Genomic DNA, 16,091 nt, shown 5'->3' with positions numbered 1-16,091 from the left:
TCAGCCACTGGTGGTGTTGACTGGGTTAGAGGACTGCTCGGTTGGAACCATGGAGCTCCACTGGGCACTGAAGCAGGTCCAGAGGCTCTGTCTGCAGCTACTGGGCCTAGGATCAGGGCCTGTTAGGGTCTATTCAGTGCTGGGTTTTATCAGCCTGGCACTGAGTCCAAAACAGTCCTGTGATCTCTTGCTGTTTGCCTCAGGTCTAGGAGGGGTGTTAGAAGCAGGCACTTAGCTACTCAGGTAGAGCCTTGGTTCGTTATACCTGGGGCTCACAAATCACCAACTCTGTGCAATCTTGGGGGTGGTGATATCCCCCAAAACATGACTGACTCACCCAGGGTGCAGGTTTCTGCCTGATACTAGGTCAAGTCCAGAGACTGTCCATAGGCTCTTGCCTTGAGATGGAAACTGTGAGGATTTACCCTGTGTGGGGTTTACTAGCTCAGAACCAAGTCCCAAGACACAGTCCTGTGGCCCCTTGCTGTCTGCCTAAGGTTGGGGGAAAGTGATAAAGGTAGCACTCTGGCCACCTGGGTCCCACAGTCGCATATTCCCACAAAGTCACAGGGGTGTCCACCAATCCTGCCAGAGGCTGCAGTGACACAGGCACACCAAAATGAGTCGGATCTCCCTGCAGTGCAGGGCCTCTCCCTGAAGTCAAGAGGCTCAGTCTAGACTTACCTCGGCAGGAGTGAGAGGCCTTTGGGCTTTATCAGATGCCAAGTCTCAGCACCATAGGCTGGGTCCTGAGCTCCCTATCCCAGCCTCTCCAGGCCTCACCATGCAACTGGAGTTTAGCATTCTGTTGGAGAGCTGGGGATGGGAGACATGGACAACTCTTTCCTTCTAGCTTTCTTCAATACGACTTCTCTTATGATTTTAACAAGACGAGGCACTGTGCTCTCTCACCTGGCTTCCGTAGCTTATGGAGGTGACTTCGTGTGAGCATAGTTGTTCACATCTGTCTCCGTGGGGAGGTGGTCTTAGTAAGAGTCTCTTACTAAGCCACCGCTTTGGTTCTGATTCCTGTACTTATGTTTTCTTCTAAGAGTTTTTTTTATTTTTGGCTCTTAAATGTAGGTCTATGATCAGTTTTGAATTAATTTTATTTATGGTGTAAGGAAAGGATCCGATTTCATTCTTTTGTGAATGGATATTAAGTTGCCTCCACACCAATTGTTGTATCCCATTAATTTTATAATTAATACTGGAAACATACAGAAGAATGCATATGATATTCTCCCATTTGTTCTTTTTTTTTTTTAAGTAATTTATTTATTTGAAAGGCAGAGTTACAGAGAGATAGAGGCACAGAGAGAGAGAGAGAGGGTGAGAGAGAGACAGAAAAGGGAGAGAGAGAGAGGCTTCCCAGATGGCCACAATGGCTGGAACTGCGCCGATCCGAAGCCAGGAGCCAGGAGCTTCTTCTGGGTCTCCCAAGTGGGTGCACGGGCCCAAGACTTGGGCCATCTTCTACCGCTTTCCCAGGCCATAGCAGAGAGCTGGATCGAAGTGGAGCAGCCAGGATTCGAACCGGCACCCATTTGGGATGCTGGCACTGCAGATGGCAGTTTTACCCACTACACTACAGCGCCGGTCACTCCATTTGTCCTTATGGATATGTTATTTTTAAAGATTACTATGTTATTTTGTGGCGATTTCTGGAGATACTAGGGAAATGCTAAGACAGACATGTTTATTCAATTGCCAATTGTAACTAGTAGTATCTGGCCCCTTTTGTAGGGGATTTCAAAGCCAGGGGTATATATACACACATGCGTCAGTCTGCCATGGTCCCCTGAAGTGTCCACTTCTTTGTCATTCAATTTTCCCCACTAGACTCAAGCAGCATTCAGCAACCATTGCCATTTCAGTGTCTAGTGTTGTGTTTGTTTGACAACATCTTCTTTGTATTCCTTTGGCCTTCTGAGTCAGCTACACATGAAAGACTTTGGTATTCTTTTTCCTTTTCTTTGCTTGGACATTAGCCAAAGCTGAGCATTTAGCAATAGACAATTCTGGATCTGAAATGCTACGCCACTGTCACCTATGTCTAGTTATTTTAAGTGAAGTTAATGATCCTTTTATAAACTCAAGTCTTATTGATAATACTCCCAGTGTTTCGAAGTATCCTTATGTTAATAGTCATGTCTTTGTTTTAATAGACATACACAAAAGAATGGGCTGAGATTCTAAACCACAAAAGCAAGCATGTGGAAGAAGCTGTCAGAGAACTTATATTAATATTTGAGCAAATTTATGAAGTTAAGTACACTGGGAAAACAGCAAAACACTTACCAGGTAATTTCACAAGCTACTATTTGCATCACAAGAGCTATAGATGTGTGCTCATAGGGGCACCTCCTGCTTAGCAAATTACAGAATTCCAGACTCCCTGAAAGAAAGCAGATATTTACATATATTACATTGTTTGTACACACAATTTAGGGCCAGTAAGCTCTTTTTGTAAGTAAAGGATTAATCAGGGTCTTTATGACATCCAAGTTCCTGGATGTCAAGTCATCTTTGTAATCAAACTCTTCCATGGATAGCAGGCTCAGGCCTGCTGTGGTAATTTTTTTTTTTTTTTAAATTCTTGTACAGCATTCTAATCTTGTCATTTTGGATATTTGATTTATTTTACTTAAAAAAATTTGGACCAGGCAAGAGTAAAATCTAAAATTTTTCATGAATGTTGAAAACTTAATTTGGGTAAGACCATGTTTTAAGGCATCCCATCCCCCCTCCAACTCTGCCAAGACCTTTCTTTGTATAGAATGAGCTGTGTGTTTCTATTTAGAATTGTTTCAGGGGCTTGGGCTGCAGACAAATGGGGTCTAGTTGAAGATTGATTATTTGCTTCTCTAGGAAGCAGACATCATACACAGCACTGGTCTCTCTTCCCCAACTTTGATGAAAAACTGGCCTAAAGACTCAGAGGTGAACTCCAACTTTTGATTCTGCCCAAACCCTCATCAGCCTAGAGCAGTTTGCTTGAGTGGGAGCAAGAAACTTTCTCACTTCACCAGGTCTGTTGAGACAAACACTGTGATAAGGTGCCTGGATTATTTAAAGTGGCTGAAATAATTTTGACCCTACGGAATTTCCTGTTCACTGAATTTCATAATCTCACTTTTCCTCCAAGAAAGTCCAAGGTTATAATAATTCTGGTGACTATGTATTAGTAAGCCCAGGGGATAAGCCACTAAACTTAAATCCTCTTTGTCATAGCCATGGAATACCGGGGAGTTTTTGCTTCCTGCTCCTGAGGTTGTGGCTAAAGAATATAATACTTTTAGTTTTGCTCAGATTGATGTCTCCTAGATATTTAGAGACTTTGGACAAAATTGAAGGGGGTTATTGACTTCATTTTAAGGTTTTCCTTTTCCAAGCTCTAAATAAGAACTGACTACATAGAACTTTGTAGTCAGAGGTTTGCCTAGTTGGTTTCATAAAGGGTTGTGTGTGTCAGTCATGATGAATACTTGTCCTTCCTGCCACCCCCTGCTCAGGGAAGCAGTGGGAGGCAGGCTGTGCGGCACCAGGGCTGCAGTGTTCACAGAGTGTGCCGCCCAGAACGTGGAAGCAGACCCAAGCATGACTCTGCCTGATAAGATACCCACGTATCTGAACAGGGGAATGTGTGGGGTGTTGGCTTTTTTTGGAGTGTGAGAACATCACGGTCAAGCAGAGATCCTATGAGAGTGACCTTTTTTTAAGGAAGAGAGGGGCCGGTGCTGTGGCGCAGTAGGTTAATCCTCTGCCTGCGATGCCAGCATCCCATATGGGCGCCGGTTCTAGTCCCGGCTGCTCCACTTCCAGTCCAGCTCTCTGCTGTGGCCTGGGAAAGCAGGTCCTTGGGCCCCTGCACCCACATGGGAGACCAGGAAGAAGTGCCTGGCTCCTGGCTTTGGATTGGCACAGCTCCAGCCGTTGCGGCCATTTGGGGAGTGAACCAATGAAGGAAGACCTTTCTCTCTGTCTCTCCCTCTCACTGTCTGTGTAACTCTAACTCTCAAAAAAAAAAAAAAAAAAAAAAAAAAAAGGAGCATAGGAAGGAGGGGGGAGGTAGAGAGAGTGAGGAGAAAGGAGAAAGGGGAAGGAGAGAGGGAGGAAGGCTTGTAACAGTGGCTCTCAGTGGGGAAGGATTTTTGCCCCCAGGGGACATCTGACTGGAGACATGTCTAGGTATGTTAAAGTGTGAAAGGGGAGGGGTGCCACCTACTTCTAATGGGTAGGGGCCAGGGATGCTGCCAAACATCCTGCAGCCCAGCCCCCAACAACAATTATTCAGCCCAAAATGTCAATAGTGCTGAGGATGAGAAATTCCTGGGCTAAATGGGAATGCACAGCAGGTCTTCTTTCCTCCTAGAGGTCTTTTTCTTTTTTCTTTTTCTTCTTTCCTTCCTTCCTTCCTTCCTTCCTTCCTTCCCTCCCCCCTCCCTCCCTCCTTCCTTCCTTCCTTCCTTCCTTCCCTCCCCTCTCCCTCCTTTTTTTTTTTTTTTGACAGGCATAGTGGATAGTGAGAGAGAGACAGAGAGAAAGGTCTTCCTTTTGCCGTTGGTTCACCCTCCAATGGCTGCCACGGCTGGCGCACTGCGGCTGGCGCACCGCGCTGATCCGAAGGCAGGAGCCAGGTACTTATCCTGGTCTCCCATGGGGTGCAGGGCCCAAGCACTTGGGCCATCCTCCACTGCACTCCTGGCCACAGCAGAGAGCTGGCCTGGAAGAGGGGCAACGGGGACAGAATCCGGCGCCCCAACCAGCATTAGAACCTGCTCTGCTGGCGCCGCAAGGCGGAGGATTAGCCTAGTGAGCCGCGGCGCCAGCCTTTCTTTCTTCCTTCCTTCCTTCCTTCCTTCCTTCCTTCCTTCCTTCCTTCCTTCCTTCCTTCCTTTCTCCCTCCCTCCCTCCCTCCCTCCCTCCCTCCCTTCCTTCCTTCCTTCCTTCCTTCCTTCCTTCCTTCCTTCCTTCCTTCCTTCCTTCCTTCCTTCCTTTCTCCCTCCCTCCCTCCCTCCCTCCCTCCCTTCCTTCCTTCCTTCCTTTCTCCCTCCCTCCCTCCCTCCCTCCCTCCCTCCCTCCCTCCCTTCCTTCCTTCCTTCCTTCCTTCCTTCCTTCCTTCCTTCCTTCCAACTTATTTATTTATTTATTTGAGAGGCAGAATTACAGAAAGAGAGGGGGACATAGGGAGAGGTCTTCCATCTGCTGGTTCACACTCCAAATGGCCACAACAGCTGGAGCTAGGCTGATCCTAAGCCAGGAGCCAGGAGCTTCCCCGGTCTCCGACGTGGGTGCAGAGGCCCAAGGACTTGGGCCATCTTCTACTGTTTCCCAGGCCATAGCAGAGAGCTGCTGAAGAGCAGCAGCTGGGACTGGAGCTGGCACCCATATCGGATGCAGCTGGTCACACATCCCCATTTTTTCTTTTTTAACTTAGTTTAATTTTCAGTGCAGTGTGAGAAACACAAAGATATCAGTTCAGAAATTTGGAATACCCAAAATGTAAACAGGGAATTTTTTTTTAAACTTTTATTTAATGAATATAGATTTCCAAAATACAGCTTATGGACTACATTGGCATCCCCCACCCCCTCCGATGACTTCCCTCCCACCCGCAACCCTCCCCTTTCCCGCTCTCTCTCCCCTTCCATTCATATCAAGATTCATTTTCAATTTTCTATATATACAGAAGATCAGTTTAGTATACATTAAGTAAAGATTTCAACAGTTTGCACCCACATAGAAACACAAAGTGAAAAATACTGTTTGAGTACTCGTTATAGCATTAAATCTCAATGTACAGCACATTAAGGACAGAGATCCTACGTGAGGAGTAAGTGCACAGTGACTTCTGTTGTTGACTTTACAAATTGACACTCCTGTTTATGGCATCAGTAATCTCCCTATGCTCCAGTCATGAGTTTCCAAGGCTATGGAAGCCTTTTGAGTTCTCTGACTCTTATCTTATTTAGACAAGGTCACAGTCAAAGTGGAGGTTCTCTCCTCCCTTCAGAGAAAGGCACCTCCTTCTTTGAAGACCTGTTCTTTCCACTGGGTAAACAGGTAATTTTGAAAGATAATATGGGGTTGACACTGTGGCGTAGCAGGTAAAGCCACTGCCTGCATTGCTGGCATCTCATATGGGCACCAATTCCAGTCCTAGCTGCTCCGTTTCTGATCCAGCTCTCTGCAATGGCTGGGAAAGCAGTAGAATACAGCCCAAGTCCTTGGACCCCTGCACCCGCATGGGAAACCTAGAAGAAGCTCCTGGCTCCTGGCTTTGGATCAGCACAGCTCCTGCCTTTGCAGCCATCTGGGGAGTGAAGGAGTGGATGGAAGACCTCTCTCTCTCTCTCTCTCTCTCTCTCTCTCTCTCTCATTCTCTCTCTCTCCCTCCCTCTCTCTCTCTCTGCCTCTGCCTCTTGGTGACACTGCCTTTCAAATAAATAAATAAATCTTTTAAAAAAGAAAGAAATATAATATGCAAATTCTTCTGAAGATTTTTCTTCTAGATACTGAGACTATATGAGGGTTCTTCAAAAAAAAAAAAATCATGGAAGAGTGCAATTCAAATAAAAGCTCCTTTTGGCATAAAGCCAATGTGAAATCCATGCGTATGAATGGTCTTCAAAAAGTTAATGAAAATGCATGGTATGAAAAAACTATGCATGATATCAAAAGTCTTTTGCATGAAAACAAAGCTACTCTTTTAAATCAGTTTTCCACAAATTTTCTGAAGTACCCTCATATTTAGAGGATATTTCTTGGTGGATTGATGGTTCTGTTGAGATGGGTAATTTAAATTGAACTCAAGGATGACCACTGAAGGAACAGATGCAAAACAAACAATCAGAAATCTCAAAAGTAAAAATAAGTAAACACAAATGTAAAAAAATTTTAAAGGAAGACCTTTTTGTTAGCTGAAGCTTCCTCCAAGGCAAGGATTTGTTCATAGAGAATAAACTTCACGCTAAAAAATCAAATGTTTACATTTTCGTTTTGTCTTCTGTTTCTAGAACAACGGAAACATGTTGTCTTTGGAAGTGAAACGGAAGAAGGTGAAAACACCGACTATGAGGCTAACATTGTGAATGAGGTTGATACTAATGAAAAAGAAGATGAATTTAAAAAGGTACTTATTGTGGAACTACTTTACACAGTTTCTCAGAATTATGATGGATAGGATTCTAGACACTGCACTGCTTCTTCCAGGCAGTTCTCCAACACTCTATCAGAGTGTACAAAAATGCAATTTTCCATTTAACACTGTAGCATCAGGCAAGACCTAGCAATTCTTACAGTGATGCGATTCTACAGTTATCTTCCCCTAATGTGATTCGTCTTGTTTTCTTATATAGTAAATGCCACTTCTGGGATGATAGTGCCAGTGCATTTGATTCACAGTGGAGAACATTGTTTCCAGTCACTGTGTTTAATCAAATTATCTATGTCGCAAGCCCAGATTCTGACTCATGTGGAGCCCAGGGAATCTGCCTTTTTTTTTTTTTTTTTTTAAGATTTTATTTTAACTTATTTGAAAGGCAGAATGACAGCAAGAGACACAGAAAGAAATCTTCCAACCATTGTTTCACTCCCTAAATGGTGACAAGGGCCGGGGCTGGGCCAGGCCGAAGCCAGAAGCTTGGAACTCCTTTTGGGTCCCTTGTGTGGGTGGCAGGGGCCCAAGTACTTGGGCCGTCTTCTGCTGCAGGGGTGCTGGTCTCGCAGATGGTGTCTTAACCCACTGTGCTACAACATTGGTCCTGGGATCTGTCTTTTGAACTAGTGCTTTTCTCTCCCCAAAAAACCCTGGGTGGGCAGTTTCCCCATGTACTGAAATGTGTTGAGTGAAGATTGCAAAGGAAACGTGCATGGGGTTTCTGTCTTCTTGGGCCTCACCTTTCTGGTCATACATCAGCTCTGAATACCTCTTCCACATTTGCACAAATTCCTGCTTTCTCCTCCTGTTGGTTTTCCTTTAATTCCTTGTATCCTTCTTCCTTTCATTCTTTCTGTGTTTTACCCACCTTTACAAACTCTCTGACCTAAACAGCACATCATTTTCCACTATTGTCCTCTTGCTCGAGGATGGCTTCACCAGTTGACTGGGTAGCACCTTGCTGTGGAGTCCAGATCTTAGTCTTAGACGTCTCTGTTCCATGCATCAGGTGGCCACTGTCAACTGCACCCTATCTGAGCGGTACCTCTGTTCAGTTGCATCCCTTTTGGCACTGGCTGGGGACCCTAGAAAAAGACAGAGTTCCATCTCCAACTGGGGGACCATGTGCAGTTGTATTTAGTGCAGCCTCTGCTCTGCCATCTTGCACCTTGCTGCCAGAATGCAATCTCTCACATGAAAGTCTGATTCTGTCATGGTCTGTGCTTTAGCTTGATAATTCCCCAGGCCAGAACATAACCCCTCACCCACTGAAAAGCTTGATACCCCTCTTTATTCATGTTTGATACCCCCTCCTCTGACCCAACTCAACTCGACTTGCCCGCCCAGTCTCAGAGATACAGGGTTCTAGAGCGATGAAGAACAGGATGACCAGAGCTTGGTCCTGGGTGTGTGCAAGCAAAACAGGATGCAGAGATATCTGCCTGCCAGGCTCATCCTCTGTCCTGTGCTCTGGCCAATAAACTGGGCTGCTCCTCCCAAGGGAGAGGATGGGCGTGTGTGTGTGTGTGTGTGTGTGTGTGTGACAACCCATGGTCCCAGAGGCCAGGCAGCTTCCCATTTTTCTGGATATTGTGCATTTTAAAGTATGTTTGTCCACCAAGTGGTGCTTCTGGAAGGTGAAGACTGATTATCCTCTTGTGCAGACACGCTTGCATTGAGAAATCGATGAGCAAGCCAGGATTATTTTGAAGGAATTGCTTTTGAATTTTGGCTTTTGAGTTAGTATAAACATCACAAGGGTGTTTATGCATGCATACTTGATCATATATTGTTTGTGTAAGGAAAACCAGTTAAGTAATTTAGGGCTGAATTTATTTCTTCATTATCATTGAATTTATATGGTTTATTATTTTTCACTTGACACAGGTCACTTCTAATATTGTATTAGCTGTTAGAGGACTTTTTAGGGGAGATACAAAATGTAATACAATTTCTTATTACAGGAATGTAAAGAAGTCTACGCTTTTTTCTCTCATCAATTACTAGACAGTCTTCAAAAAGCCACACGCTTATCCTTGGACACAATGAAAAGAAGAATATTTGTTGCAAGGCAAGTTGAAAATACGCTAAATACAGCTTATAACACCACCTATAATAATTAATGCTATCAGCACCTCTTATTTTTATTAATTTATTTTTTTACAATTTATTAAGTTCACTGTCCTGAACTTGGTGTTTATCATTGTCTTGATTTTCTTTACAGTTTACCACACATTTGTATCCATAATCAATTTATCATTCATTAATTTTGTCTGTATCTGAACTGTGCTTAGCAGTATGTTTTTCAGATTAGTCTGTGTTGATATAATTATTTTCACCTCTGTTTAATTGGAGTATATATAATCTGTTCATTAATTCTTCTTGTGGCTTGGATCACTTCTATTTGGCCTCGTATAAATAATGCCTCTGTGAGTATTCTTGTCACCATCCCCTTGGCTGCACATGTCAAGATTGGATTTGTGGCTCCTAGGGTACCTACATACCTCATTTTACCAAGCAATGCCTAGTACAAGAATGTCCATGCGTCCTCCTTCTTGAAAACAGTATTATTCAATTAAAAAAGAATTCTTACCAACATGGGGTATATGAAATAGCATCTCACTGGGATTTAAATTCTCATTTTCCTCGTTAGTATGAGATTGAATATATTTTCATGTTTGTGACTATTTATCTTTTCCTTAGCATTTGTGTTCATTTTTTCTTTTGGATTGTATTAATTCATAATATAGCAAATATCTTCTCCATGTTGTATCTTATATTTTCATTTTCTTTATTAGTTTTTATTTTTCTTTGCTGAATTTAAAAGAAATTCAAATGTATTAGTCCTTTGCTCAAAATATTCAAATTTATTTTTTATCCTGGTGATTTGCAATTTTTAAGTCTGTTTAAATAAACTTAAATGCTTGTAGTTCTTCTTTTTAGAGATTTATTCCACATGGTGTTTACTTTTATGTTTGGTGTGAGGTAGGATACTAATGTGTGTGTGTGTGTGTGTGTGCGTGTGTGTGTGTGTATGCAGTGCTACTTAAGGTGATTGTCATTCTATGAGTCTGCTGTATGGACTGCTTCCCTTATTGGAGCCTTCACTCCTTTTTAGTTCTGTCTGTTATTATTACCAAACACTTATCCTATTTATATGATCACTTTAACACTTGATCCTATCCATATGATCTTTATAACACTTAGAATGCTAATTTTACCACCAAGCTTAATAAGGGGGTTTGGGGTCCTATGGCAAGGTTTTTTTTTTTTTTTTTTTTTTTTTTAACAGACAGAGTAGACAGTGAGAGAGAGATAGAGAGAAAGGTCTTCGTTTGCCGTTGGTTCACCCTCCAATGGCCGTCGTGGCCGGCGCGCTGTGGCTGGCGCACCGCACCGATCCGAAGGCAGGAGCCAGGTGCTTCTCCTGGTCTCCCATGGGGTGCAGGGCCCAAGCACTTGGGCCATCCTCCACTGCACTCCCTGGCCACAGCAGAGAGCTGGCCTGGAAGAGGGGCAACCGGGACTAGAACCCGGTGTGCCGGCGCCGCAAGGCGGAGGATTAGCCTAGTGAGCCGCGGTGCCGGCCCCTATGGCAAGTTTTTAAGCTGTGCCCTTAGAAGTAATTCCAAAGGAATGTGTGCAGAACTATACTGCTTTACAGTTACAGACTTTGTACATTTCACAATTACAGCTTCAGGCTCATGGTGATTCTTCCTCCATGCCCACCCTTCCACCCAAACTCCGGCCCCCTCTTCCACTTCCCTATCTTATTCTGACTCTTACTTTTAACTAAGATCTATTTTCTGAACTCTCTTATGGGTAGTATCTCTGTATCTATTCTAAAGATTGTATCATCTATTGCACATTAAATATTTCAGTAAGTACTTTTTCCCCTTATCCTTCATGTATTGTATTATTTATGCCTTTTATTTTAGCAAGTTCTCTATTAAAATTTTTTTTGGAAGATAACCTTCTTTTATCTCTTTGAACATTACCAATATACTTAATTGAGTTTGTCATACTCCTGTACATTGAATTTTATCTGGAGTGAGTTCCTGTTTTAATTTTTGATTTCTTTGGCTCTCTTCCTTACTCTAAGACTTATTCATGCCTTTTGAGATTTTAGTGTGCGAGCCCTTCTTTGAGCCAGAGCATGTGTGTGTTTGTGTGTGTGTGTGTGTGTGTGTGTGTTGCTTTCTCTTTCTCAGCGTTCTTACCTGAAAGTTTGACTTTCGCCTCCAAGTAACCTTGGGAGCCTCCAGTACAGAGCCGGGTCTCATTTGTTCAGTTACTGCCCCCCAGCGAGGTTCTGGGGGATATGACAGGTTCAGTGGGGGAGCGCCCAGGTGGCCAAAGCTGTGGATTTGCTTCTTTCACGCCCCAGGCTACGGCTTTAGGAAGAGCCCAGCTTAGGCAGGAGATTGACAAATTTTGGCTTGCTGTTTTGCCTCTTTTTGTAAGTGGAGGAGCATCGTGGTTTTCGGCTTCAAGCAGTGGGCCTGGCCAAGGCTCACACCGCACATGAAATAGTGCCCACAGGAGCCAGCCTCCCCATGGACACTGCCTCTTTCCTGGCCAGCCTGTTCTTGTTCTTGTGGTTCTTTCTGGTTCATGGAGGTGTTTAACTTGTCTGTGAGCCCTGTTTGGTCCTCTGTAATCTGTCCGTGATTGAGACATGTTTGAAGCATGAACTCACTTAGCTGTGTTAAGGAACGAGTACTACAGTATCTGAGTCGTTTTCTGAAACGGTATCCATGAAGGGGAGGCACCAGATCCTCACTGTCCAACGTGCTTCTCTCTTATCCTCACCAACAAATGCCGGTTTGGTCTTCTTGAGCCACGATCCCTTTCAATGCTGCTTACAGATGCTGTTCTGATGCTTCTTTTGTCTAAATTTTCAGGTGAGAGCTCTGTCACTAATCGGATTTCCCTAAGTAGCAGCTTGTCGTTTGGTTAATGCTTACGGGATTTCTCTTTTATTCTTGAATTCAAAGATTATATGTTGAGATGTAGGTCTTTTTTTCCTCATTAATGCTGTGAGGCACGCAAAATCTTTTCAAGATTAAAAAATGAGACTATTCTCGGCTGGCGCTGTGGTGTAGCGGGTAAAGCCACCGCCTGCAGTGCCGGCATCCCATATGGGCGCTGATTCAAGTCCTGGCTGCTCCACTTCTAATCCAGCTCTCTGCTGTGGCCTGGGAAAGCAGTGGAAGATGGCCCAAGTCCTCAGCCCCTGCACTTGCGTGGGAGACACAGAAGAAGCTCCTGGCTCCTGGCTTCGGGTCGGCCAGCTCTGGCCATTGCAGCCAACTGGGGAGTGGACCAGCAGATAGACTTCTCTCTCTCTCTCTCTCTCTGCCTCTTCTTCTCTCTCTGTGTATCTCTGATTTTCAAATAAATAAATAAATCTATTAAAAAATGAGACTATTATAAGGAGGAGTGCAGTGCTTTTATTTGCCATGTTTATGTTGGAGTCACACACTGGATGCAGGTGGCCAGGCATCTCTGAGCTGAGTAGGGTTACTTACCCTCTCCCTGCCTTGGTTTCCTCATCTACAAAATGGTTATGATAATTATAGGATCTGCCTCCCAATGGTGACTTGAGGATGACACATGTTAACTACTGGAAAGTACTTGGAAAATGCCTGGCATACACTAAGCATTGAATAAATGTTAAGTTTCTTTATCCTTCCTCTTACCTTTTCAGAATACAATTTCTGTCTTTTTATATTTTTCATGTGAATTTTTAGAGAATACATTAGCTGATTCTCTAGTTTGCCAGCTCAGTTACTTAATCAAGAAATATGTTTTTCACTGCCTCTATTAGTTCAGCTGTTTGTTTGTATGTATATTTAAAATTTTATTTTCAATTTATTTGAAAGGCAGAGAGTCAGAGACAGAGGAACAGGTATCTTCCATCTGCTGGCTCACTCTCACAATGCCCACAATAGCCAGGACTGTGCAAGGCTGAAGCCAGGAGCCCATAATCCCATCTGGGTATCCCATGTGGGTGGTAGAAACTCAAGTACTTGAGCTATCATTTACTGCCTCCCAGGGTGTGCATCAGCAGGAAGTTGGCTTGGAAGCAGAGGAGCCAAGACTCAAAACTATGCATACCAATATGGGAGATGAATGTCACAAACAGCATCTTAATTGCTGGTCACAAATGCTGCCCTGTTTGTTTAGATGGTATGAAACTTCCTTATTCTCAGATTGCGCCCCTAGTAGTACAGTTTCATGACTGTTTCTACGCTGTTTCATGACTGCATCTCAAATTACTGGGTGGGGGGTGGGGGGGTGGGAGGCTGTGAATTAGAGGGCATTCATTTGTTTGCTTGCTTTTAGTTGAAGGAATTCCGTATGATGTTTGGGAGTCATTGCCTCTGAGTGCTAAAAGTTGGTTTTCCACTTTTGAACTGTGGTGTCTTTGTGTTTCTTGTGATTTTCCCCATCCTGTCTTTGGACTTACAAACAGTTGAGCAGTCTGTTAGTAATGACAGCATTTCTTGTGTTCCCAGAGGAAATGAGAATTGAAAGTTATATTTGTGATAATTCTCTCTGGAGTTGGGGTGGAGGTTGAGACAGAGAGAGAAAGCCAGGCTAATCTGCAGCTGCAGGTGTGTGCTTCATTACTGGGCTCCTGTGTCTGTGCACAAGGGATACTGTCAGGAGCTGTCTGGGGAAGACTTTGACCACAAACCCCTGTTTGATCTTGTAAAGAAATATATATAGAAGAGTACATGAAAGTATATAAGGATACTTCAAAAGAGCTAGTGGAAAAATGGCATTAAAACATAAGTTTAGGGACTGGTATCGTGGCGTTGCTGGTAAAGCCACTGCCTTTGACACCACCCCCTGCAACCATCCTGGTTGCTCCACTTCTGATGCAGCTCCCTGCTAATGCACCTGGGTAAAGCAGCAGAAGATGGCCCAAGGACTTGGGCCCCTGCACCTCCATGGGACACCCAGATGAAGCTCCTGGCTCTTGGCTTAAAAAAAAAACACCCCAAAGTTTATTTTGGTTTGTGTGAAAAATGTTGAAATCCATGCAGTCTTCTCACAATATGCATTCTCCATGCGCTCTCTGAAGACCCACGTCTGTTTTTAGTTGGTGAGCTCATCCTGCACAGTTATGGGACTGAGAGCAAAGGATGCCCTTATATGAACATTGTTAAGTGGTTATCACCGAGAGAGAACAATATTAAAATACTAGAGAGTGTTTGTGAGACCAGTATTTGGCTTCTGATGATATTAAGTCATTGTGTTTTCTGAGTTCTCTGCATTTATGCTTCTGTTATAGATAACATTCTCTTCATGTAACTTGGTATTTTAAAAATGGCCTCTAATTTTAGGTTTGAAACTTGTACAGCAAACTAGTTATGAAATTTTAGGAGAGGGTTCATGAGCTAAATGTCCTTTTTATTACAGCTATTATGGATGGAAGCGGTCAGATGATATCATTTCCTTTATAAAAACTGAAGTACATTTGGCAATTCCCAATGTGGTAAGTGTTACTAAACAAAATGATATTTTGGTAATATATGTAAGAAGTATAATGTTAGAACTGAACTTTTCCTTTAGAATAATGTCTTGGTGCTATGTATTTTTCTTTTTTTCATTTCTCCTCAGTACTTAACAATCAACGTGTCACCATTTATATCTGTTATCAAATAATTGCTTTTGGGCAGGATTTTGGCCTAGCAGTTAAAATGCCGGTTAAAACCCCCTCATCCCTTATCCCAGTGCCTGGGTTCAGAATCTTGTTCTATTCCTGCTAATGCAGACCCTGGGAGGCAGTGGTAATGGCTCAAGTTCCTGGCCTCCTGCCACCTGTGTGAGAGATCAGAATTGAGTTCCCAGCTCCTGGCTTCAGCCCCTAGCTGGAATTTTTGTAGGCGTTTGGGGAGTAAACCAGCAAATAAACATTATAAAAATTAAATTTAAAAAATTACTTCTGCCTAGCTCATGACACATTGAATGCTTTTGTAAGAGATGAATTAAGTATCTGTTCTGCCATAATTAGCAAATACCCTACAAGTTACCTTGCTTTTTCTTACCTGAGACATTAAATTACCTAAACAAAATCATCATAGAATTTCAAACCTCTACCACCGAAACTCTAAGGGGCTGGTGTTGTGACACAGCACAGTAATCTGCTATCTATAATGCCTGCGTATTGGAGAGCCAGTTCAAGTCCCTACTGCTCTGCTTCCGATCCAACTCCCTGCTAATGAGCCTGGGAAAGCTGTGGAAGATGGCCCAAGTTCTTGGTCCCTGCCTGGTAGACCAGGATGGGAGTTTCTGGCTCCTGGCTTCAGCCTGGATCAGCCCTGGCCATTGTGGCCATTTGGGGAATGAACCAACAGAGGAAAGATTCTCTCTCTCTGTCTCTTTTAAATACATAATCATTCTCTTCCTGCTCCTCCTCCTCCTCATCTTTCTTCTGCTTTCTCTTCCTCTTTCTTCTTCTTCTTGCTTTTTCTCCTCCTTTTCCTCCTCTCCTTCCCCCCTTCCTCCTCTTCTTCTTCCTCTTCCTCCTCTCCTTCCTCCTCTCTTTCCTTTATAAAAGAATGGCCAAATAGAAAGGAAGCAGGAACCTGTCCCTGAGTCCTGTGAGTCCCCCCGGCCCTCCTGCAGCCCTTATCTCTACAACTGCCCCAGCTGTGATGGGCCAAGGACTGAAACCTGGCAGGAACAACCTGTGACTCGCCTAGCACCACAGTCACACTGTCTGACCTCCTGAAAGATAGCTCCTTAGCCTATCGGGCATACATCAAAGGGCTGAGGGCAGAATCTCGGTGCCACAATCTCTTTGGTTATTTTGCCGCATGGACACCTGACACATAATACAGTACTGCATCCAGCTCTCCTCACAGGGAAAAGGGGACAGGTACCAAGCCTGACCTGTTGGCCCACAGGAGTGGAT

The 16,091-nt window shown here is 43.8% G+C and overlaps 1 protein-coding gene across 5 annotated transcripts in view; it reads left to right on the top strand.

The window, feature by feature from the left end:
* Positions 1–16,091, top strand: part of DNAH8 (dynein axonemal heavy chain 8) — a 358,350-nt gene that overhangs the window by 99,276 nt on the left and 242,983 nt on the right. For all 5 annotated transcript variants that reach the window (XM_070074115.1, XM_070074114.1, XM_051854776.2 and 2 more), the window contains 4 exons: positions 2,169–2,304; positions 7,020–7,135; positions 9,127–9,233; positions 14,594–14,669. In XM_070074115.1, the coding sequence (XP_069930216.1) occupies positions 2,169–2,304; positions 7,020–7,135; positions 9,127–9,233; positions 14,594–14,669 (435 nt within the window). The remainder of the gene's footprint in view (positions 1–2,168; positions 2,305–7,019; positions 7,136–9,126; positions 9,234–14,593; positions 14,670–16,091) is intronic.

This window comes from Oryctolagus cuniculus, chromosome 5 (genome assembly GCF_964237555.1).
Source record: "Oryctolagus cuniculus chromosome 5, mOryCun1.1, whole genome shotgun sequence".
Lineage (NCBI taxonomy): Eukaryota > Metazoa > Chordata > Mammalia > Lagomorpha > Leporidae > Oryctolagus > Oryctolagus cuniculus.
This window is presented reverse-complemented; position numbering and strand designations above follow the sequence as displayed.